The 8,276-nt window shown below is 48.7% G+C and overlaps 1 protein-coding gene across 1 annotated transcript in view; it reads left to right on the forward strand.

Moving 5' to 3' along the window:
- The window catches only part of Pmar_PMAR020611 (interferon-induced guanylate-binding protein, putative), a gene marked incomplete at both ends in the record, with an annotated part of 6,519 nt that extends 2,265 nt beyond the window's left edge, over positions 1 to 4,254 (forward strand). The window contains 15 exons of the mRNA XM_002775587.1: positions 66 to 203; positions 245 to 364; positions 1,206 to 1,373; positions 1,428 to 1,495; positions 1,540 to 1,807; positions 1,870 to 1,975; positions 2,715 to 2,831; positions 2,878 to 3,114; positions 3,159 to 3,196; positions 3,242 to 3,418; positions 3,471 to 3,568; positions 3,617 to 3,697; positions 3,804 to 3,912; positions 3,957 to 4,037; positions 4,084 to 4,254. Coding sequence (XP_002775633.1) covers positions 66 to 203; positions 245 to 364; positions 1,206 to 1,373; positions 1,428 to 1,495; positions 1,540 to 1,807; positions 1,870 to 1,975; positions 2,715 to 2,831; positions 2,878 to 3,114; positions 3,159 to 3,196; positions 3,242 to 3,418; positions 3,471 to 3,568; positions 3,617 to 3,697; positions 3,804 to 3,912; positions 3,957 to 4,037; positions 4,084 to 4,254 — 1,977 coding nt within the window. The remainder of the gene's footprint in view (positions 1 to 65; positions 204 to 244; positions 365 to 1,205; positions 1,374 to 1,427; positions 1,496 to 1,539; positions 1,808 to 1,869; positions 1,976 to 2,714; positions 2,832 to 2,877; positions 3,115 to 3,158; positions 3,197 to 3,241; positions 3,419 to 3,470; positions 3,569 to 3,616; positions 3,698 to 3,803; positions 3,913 to 3,956; positions 4,038 to 4,083) is intronic.
- Between the last annotated feature and the right edge of the window lie 4,022 nt (positions 4,255 to 8,276).

The raw sequence follows: 8,276 nt of genomic DNA on the forward strand, positions 1-8,276 counted from the left end.
TCATGGTTGCTGCTGAGAAGGTGGAATAACCGTTAGTGTTTTGTTCAATACCACTCCTTTTTCAGATCATCCAGATAAGTGGCCTGTTCGTGACTGAGTTAGATAAGAAGGCTGAAGGCATATCTCACGATGAACAGCTCACTAGGCGTCAACGAGATGAAGCTCTGGCAGGTATTGATACGCTGAAGAAGACCGCCTTGGTGGTAGGCTCTGGGTTTAAAGGTTGGCGGAGGGCTCGTGTTAGGATCTGACGGCTAAGGTGGCCGAGCTGGAGGAGGAGTTGACTAGACGGGATAGGAAGGAGGAGGAGCTGCTGGCCCAGTTGGAGGGGAAGGAGGGTGAGATGGAGAGGATGACTGATAGTGTGAGGGGTAAGTGGGAGGAGTCCTCATGCTGGAATCAACGCAGGAGTAAAGTCCTCAGCGATGGAATATGTCCTACGTGCGAAAGAGCAGTATTGGAATATACATGGGTTCGCTTGTCTCAGCTGATCATAAAAGTTTGAATACGAGTTCGGGTAGAAGTGTATCGGAACCAATGAAATCTTCTCAATATTTCCTCATAAAATTTTCATTGCATCACCAACACATGAAGTTCACCAGTGGTAAAGTATGCACATGGTCAACTGCATGTGTTCGTCACTCGAGCCTGAGGCTCGATAGGGGGATCCATCTTTATCGAAACTAAGTTCACGGGGATCACCACCGGTACAAAACGTGCTGGGGATGACGATTTCTTGGTCTAATAGCAGCGGGAGGACCATCACCAGACAATGCATGTGGACCCTCAGCAACTTCAGGGGTGTTGCTATTATGATTAGCAAGTTGCTCGTTTACATCCTCCATAGGAATATAGGAAACCATAGATGGAGTGTCGTCGGAACTCGAGTAGAAGCCGTGGTCATCACTCAGTGAACTGTCTTCTTGTCGAATATCGGCGTCTTCCGCTTTCGGAATAAGCCTGTCATTAGTGACTACAAGTTCACCTCGACCGAGATGATCAACACTACGCACTCGCGGTGTGGTAATCACCACGCCGTGGAAGAGTGTCGGATGGTATTCCCGTAACTTGATGTTAGTTTTGAGTGTAAAGATTGGAAGGCGTGGTATAAGGTGATAGTAGGATATCGTTCGTTATGTACCTGTAGAATTATCGCAATGCACTATATGGTTGATACGATTAGGAGCATTCCTGTCTGCCATCAGAGTGCGGCAGATACTGCGAGGAAGAGAGAATCGCAGGCGAACAAGAGCTGGGAGGGTAAACTTGAGAGGCTCGAGAAGCAAGTGGAAGAGCTCACAAGGGAGAAGGAAGAGTTGGAGGATGTTCTGGTTAGTACGGAGGAGAGGATGAAGGAGGCTCAAGAGGGCAAGGTGGCTGGCTTGCGTGAGGTCGTGGGTTCGATTCCCGGAGCGGTCATTTTTCAGGATGACTTCGAATCTTCGAAGAACAATGAGATCGATACGCTCACTGAGACTCTCATTGGAAAGACTGGGTACTTTTTTGATTTGAGTGGTTTCTGCTCATCCTTAACTTCAGCGAAATCGCGCGTCTCACCGAGGAGTTGGAGAAAGCCGCAGCCGAGCTTGAGAAGGCGGAGAATGGCGTCAAAGAGGCCGAGCTTGCTCTCTTCACCACCACTCGAGACATGGCTGCTGATCATGAGAAGAACGTTGCTGAATGGCGCGCGAGGGTAGCCCAGCTGGAGGGTGAAAATGAGGAGGTCCGAGCGCGACTACGCGCAGAGGTGGATGGCCGAGAGAAGGCCATAAGGGTAGTGTACGAGGAGAAGGCAGCTGCGACAGAGGTAGTAGTGACGACAGAATTATGGTAGTAGTGGAGTAGTTGACGACTGTGTAGCCTTGGTAGGCGGCACACGAGGCGATGACTAAGTTGAGAGAAGAGATAAAGGAGTTGAAGGATAGAGTGGCTCGAGGTGGCGGCCCGCGGTCTAAGCGCAAGTGCTTGCCGTTCTGTCGTTGATAGAATTAGTATCTTGAGGTTGAGCATGCAAGATGCAAAACAGGTTGTAGTTGATGACAAGTTGTGACAATAGGGTGAAGTTTATTATGAGTATGCGAGTATTGTCTAGAAGATTCAATTGTAGAGGCTGAGGTTAGTAATACTAGTATTATGCACGCTGTAGTAGTCATGGCATCTTTATCATCCCCCACTTCATGTTCATAATGCCTTTCTAGTCTATCACGACTGAGCTCTGCGTTTAGTCCTCACTATGGTTGGGTAGGTTGTTGTTGCCATGCATCAACACGCTCAAAAGGGTCGGGTTTGCAGTCATTTGGTGAGGTCATCTTGAGAGGAGGGCGCTACAGCGTTCCCTTGTACGATTAGATACTTCTGGAGTTTATGGCGATTTATATTTCACTGAGTGCCGCAGCTCCATCTCGCGGGTGAGGCGGATGTTGGTCATCACTCGTGCCTCATTAGTCCCTTGGTAGAATCCCACTTCCTGGTATAGGAGACCTCGAGTTCGTTTCCTTGCACGGGTACTTCTTCTTCCCACCTAGTGACCTTCGTAGTGGTCACAGTTATCTCGGGGAAACAGCGCCACTCGTCGATCCAGGTCGGCTAGGGTGTTTCCTCTTCTTCTCGCTCGAGTCCATTTCCCCTGCCTTGACTGACTTGGAGGGATTCGCCGCATGCGATATCAATCTTGCTTTTTCTATGGTGTCATGCGAAAATTGGTGCTCTATCAGGCACTTCCAGTGTGTACGGGAGCGTCCTTCAACTCTACAGCAAGGCTGATGATCGCTTTGTAAGAGTTATAGTCAACACCAGTAAGCTCCAACAGGATTATCGTGACGGGAAGAGCTGTAAAGAGCTCGGGGTTCCTCGGTGTTTGAGGGCTTCACTAGTCAGGTCTACCAAATCCATCAAGGAGATATTACCATGCAGTAGCTGAGACCAGAATAGTGGGTTTCGCTAACCCTCCTTGGGATCAGCCCTGGGATCCCTCCGAGCCTCCGGGGGAATCGGTGGAGATCACAATGCAAAATGATGACATGTCGGAATGCCGGTTCGATGTCGGCGAGATCTCTACGGCTTTCCACGACTCAGCTGCCGCTCATCAGGACTACTCTTGGGTCGTCACTGCAGGTCAGTCTCGGCAGGATGAGTTATAGTGGATTTTCTATTCTTAGATGATCTCATCGCGGTAGCTCCCGAGTCGCTGCTCGAGGTGGCGCCTACTGTTTGCTGTGGGATTTTTATGTGGACATTTCAGATGAAGTCAGTTAATGATGATGAAGTTTATGACGGGGAAGGCGAAGGCGATGAGGAAGTGGAGGAAGAAGATGACGGAGGTGAGAGAGCTGACGAGTCGGCGGGAGAGGAGGGTGATGAGCCACCGAGGGAACGAACTGGCGAACCCGGTCGGGATCGCGATGCATCAAAGAAGAGGGTGTGTTGCTGAGTCCTCTCACAATAATATGAGGCTGCCTTCCTTGCCTTAGTTGGCGACTGGCGTGTCGGAGGTTGATACTGAGATGAGCCAAATTGGAGAGAGGAGATACGCTGAAGGGAAGCTGGCGACCATGATGGCCTTAGCTTAGTAATCGTCCGAATACTACCGGACTGGTCATCGCGTCTCCCGGATCAGTGCGATGCAGGAGAGTGCCAGGCTCAGGGTGGGCTCGGCCGTCTTATACTTCACGTCGGTTGGGGGCCCTCTAGAGTCGACGTATGCTTAGATGATGCGCGATAGAAATTTTAATTGTTGTGGTGGTGATGATGGAAATAGGGTTGAAGGACTCGCCATCGCTATAGGCTTCCAGTCGGGTCGTTAGATATCTGCTCTATATGGAGGATATGATGCCAATAATTGATGAACGATCGGAGACGTTGGAGAAGAATTTGGATGATGCCTGGGAGGAGCTCAAACGTTCTTCTGAGAAGGTTCAGAGGACAGATGGTCCGTCGATGACACTGAATCGTGACAGGTGGCCTATCCTCTTATCGATCGACTTGAGGCGGAGCTGGCTCGTGTGGGAAGAGAGATTAAGGCCAAGCCCGGCCCTTCGGTGGGGTTGCTCTTGGTTACTACAACGTCTAGTTTAGTCGTCGCAGGAGATTTATGCACTGAGTGAGTTGCGAGCAAAGGCCATGGGGGGCGCAGGGCAGCCGGAGCATGATGAGGAGGGTGGAAATCAGGGAGGAAACTCAGAGGATGAGGGAGACATGATGGAAGACGAGGCTGGTGAGAATCCTGATGACGAAGATGAGGAGGCGGAAGACTGAATATCATGATAGTGACATCCCTGGTGCTCGATATGTGATGGGATTGTGTTGACTATCAGTGCGGGGAAATATAAATGTTGGTCGATGGAAAAATGTGGGTGAATAGCAAAACAAAACGTGATGGAGAAAATGCCGCATAGACTTGCAGTTGTTAGATTATCATTCGCTCTCTAGAACAATCTTGCTGTCTTGAGATTTTGATACTTCGTTGTTCATCATGAAACGGTTGAAGTAGTTCAGGGCGAAGTCCCAAAAGTGATTAAGTTAAGTTTTTCCATCTCTCTCCTGAGATTATCAACAGAGTCGTGTTGGTATGTACGGTAACGAAGAAGTTGACTATGGTGATGATGACAGTATTTCCTCCTCTTGGGATGATACTGCTCAAACGTCGGACACTCATCTCTTTCACAGTGGTCAAAGGGGCTCAAATTGGCTGTATACCTCGGGAGAAAGTGGAGATTGTTTATGTTTGATTCTGACCCAGGAGGAAATGGTACAGGAATGGCTGATAATATCAGCCATTCGTGGACCATTCAGGAACCATTAGGTCCTCAATGTATGGGAAAATGTGGGGGACCTAAATGTACAATTTAGGTCATACATCAGCCTGATATGCATGATACCGAGACGGGTGAGTCGCCCGGGGCGAGTTTGTTGTTCGATATTATCAGTCTTTCGCCAGTTTTAGTGGGTCAAAAAGTCCCGCATACGGGTTCACTCATTCTTCACCATTTCCAGGATTTACTGTTTCCAGGCGGGACAGTTCAAATCATGTTCATGGCTATCAAATCGATATCGATTTGGACCGTTTTTGGATTACCCGAACGGAGATGTTGTGCAAAGTGCAGGAGGGCGGAGGATAGCTATAACAGGAAGGAGGGAGCCGGGCAGCAAGTCGAAACAAATCGACGACCACCCACTCTCCCTCGTGTGAGAAGACCTATTTGTTAGAAGTTGACTCACCATTGGGGTGGTATTGAACCCCCTACGTGTATAGATAGTTCGGTGGTCTCGGAATTAAAACTACAATAAACTGCGAGACAACCGTTAGTCTGTATTAGAATGTCGTTGCCTCATTTGGAGGTTGACAGGGTGAGAAGTATGGCGCATCGGGTGTACCTTGGTTTTGTCAAAAGCGTGCATGTTCGAGAAAATACATTATAGTCGAACTTGAGATTCATACTACCTAACAATACCGGTGCGGTCTTCTGCAAGAGAGGAACTATGTTGTTCAACAATGACTGACTCCCTCAGTGCGGTGCTTTCCTCTGATTCACAAACGCTGACTCGTCCAAGCTTTGATAGCAATAAAAGGTTCATAAGGTCATCTGGAAGCATGAAAGCTACTAGCGATGACAAGCTCCGACCGAGTACTGCCCACATCGCACAAACGGCGTCTCAGGAGGAAAGTGATAGTACGAAAAGTCCACAAGTCAAAAGTTAATTACACTGCCAGATAACCTCGTCCGTAGACCTAGAACGGCAAACTTCCGAGGACCGTCTCGATTGAGGACAATAACGGCAAGAGGAGATGTGGGACGACCGAACAGCAGCTTTGCTATTCACCGAGTGAGAAACAGACGATCTGCTGCTGAGTCACCATACAACTCATTGGAGTTTCACCCGTGAGACAAAAAACATATTTCCCGACTTCTATATACAGCGAAAGTCGGGTTTTTCACGGAGTATTACGCCACTCCACGTAAAATTGGTGAAACTCCGTTGTGCATCATTTTATGGCTTTCAGTAGAACTTGCAACATAATACAGCATTGACTTTCCTGTTGGAACGATCCTAGAAGTTCTCAGTTTGTTAAATACCAGAGTGTGTTTTCAGGACCGTGGAGTGGCTCTCAACCGGACTGAGCTAACATGTGAAATACCATCGGATAAAGTCAAAGCGAAAAAGGGCTATGGTCTCGATAGCAGTTCAATGAAGTTGTATAGAAATCTAAGGCTAAAACAGAAAGCGGGTGAGAATTCGAATCGTCGAATTACTATCAACAATCAATGTTATGCGCTCTGAAATCACACACATATCGGATGTCTGGCACTGAGGCAAGCGACTCGTGCCTGCCCTCGTGAGAACAAGAAATATGAAGTTGATATAACCGATGGTCGTATCGCTCAGAACGGAAGCGACAGTTGGTTTCAATCCCATCACCACTGGTTGGAGGCAACGATGATGACACTCCTCTAGGGAATAACTGTGCTGAGCTCTCCATTACGGGATCAGCAGCTTCCCTATCCCGACAAAGGGCAAGCTCAGAGCTCCTAGCAAGTGCATCTCAGCACCCTTGGATTTATCATGGAGTGAAAGTGAGGCGACAGTATTGTGAAAATGAGGATACCCCCATTCAGGGATCAGCACTGAAGTCGGGCCGGGCTCGGCCCAAGACGGCTCATGCTCCTGCCGGTGGGTCGTTCGTCCTCGTTTTGTTCCGCTCTAATGCTAAGCGGTTCTCTCTCTGTGTGCTTTGATGTTTAATATGCTTGGTTTACTCTGGCTTTGCAGGCAACACCAAACAAGACCCCAGCGAGATCTCCCCGGGATCCTTTCTTATTGTCAACAGCCTTTCAGTGAAGAGCTTAGCGAAGAAGCAACTCAAGCGGTCCTCTTCAACTGTATCAAGTCGACGTGGGTGGGCAGCCTCTCGCATCCAATTCTGTACAGAAGTCTCACTGTCAGCGGTATGCTGAACTACGCTATATTCAATGTAGCATTTACCTCGAATTCGCCCAGTCTAGATATTCGCCAAAAACAGAGAACTATTCATTTTTTCGCTCCCCCCTGATAACGCCTATTATAGGGAGCACAAAACAGTGTTACACAATTTGTAGGATTGGGACCGGGCTCTCGGCCAGGAAGATCGAGTCGCCCCCGCCGCCCTCTGAGCGGTGGGCATACATTTGAAATCCGCAAGCTGACGACTACTGAGCCTGATCTCGACTGTGTTCCTCTTGAACGTATGAAAATGTGACGGTTTAGAGACTCTGTCAGTGTGATATGGTAGAGAGCCTCAGTGGTGACTGTGTGAACATGAGGACTGTCGAGCCCTCGGTTCCCCCAGAAGCTCGGCCAGGCACTGCGAGTACAGTGCGAGGCAATTCAACTGGTGAGCCTAACAACAACACTACTGTTATTTCTCACGGCGCTCGGTCGACCGTGTTGTCTGGATCTGCGAACAGACACTTCGTATCACAGCTTCATGATAGGCCATGTCGACCGGATGCGATCTCAATCAGTTTGCAGACTAGAACGGTGGGGGGCCATAATCAGTGAAGTCGGACTTCCTCCCGAGGTATTCGGTTATTACTATTGATTTACACAAGGGTCGTTGGCAGAGAACGAGGAAAGCTCCTCAAGGTGGTACAACATATACGATTGTCCCGGACCGAGTCGCGGAAGATATGGATCTCGCAGAACTTGACCGCTATTTAGGTGACCTTTTCACCTCCTTACGTATTCTCATCTTTTCTGGCGTTCCAGGCATCATAACAGATGATGGCGGAGATGAACTCCATGCTCCCGACTAATCCCAGCATGTAGCTGATAAATTGCCGTTTTCTTCCCTCTCGAGACGATGTTCGGGTTGTCAGTTTGCGCTCGTGAGGGCAGTAGCGATGAGAACTGTGGTGTATGGCATTTCACTTATTTGTTGATTTAGGCCATGCGTCAACTCATCGCTTCGCTCAATAAGCCTTGGGTTAGTCAAGGGCGTCCAGGCTTTTGTGAATGAGTTCAAAGCTAGGCTTCCTATATCAATCGTTTTGGCTGAAGTCTCTCGTCCTGCTCTTACCTAGGAAAATGGTTGTCATTAGTCAACCGGGTTGGGGGGACAGGGTGATTATGGATGTGGTTCTAGCAACGCATACATCATCATCATCACCTTGCTCCTGAAGCAAGCTGATGCTCTATGGTGCAATGCTCTATGAAATTGGTATCCACTCCAGCTGTGACTGTACCTCTAGAATCATGTATTATCATAGGTGGACAATCTATGGAGTTGCCTTTCAATGACT

Source organism: Perkinsus marinus (genome assembly GCF_000006405.1).
Source record: "Perkinsus marinus ATCC 50983 genomic scaffold scf_1104296955874, whole genome shotgun sequence".
NCBI classification, from domain to species: domain Eukaryota; phylum Perkinsozoa; order Perkinsida; family Perkinsidae; genus Perkinsus; species Perkinsus marinus.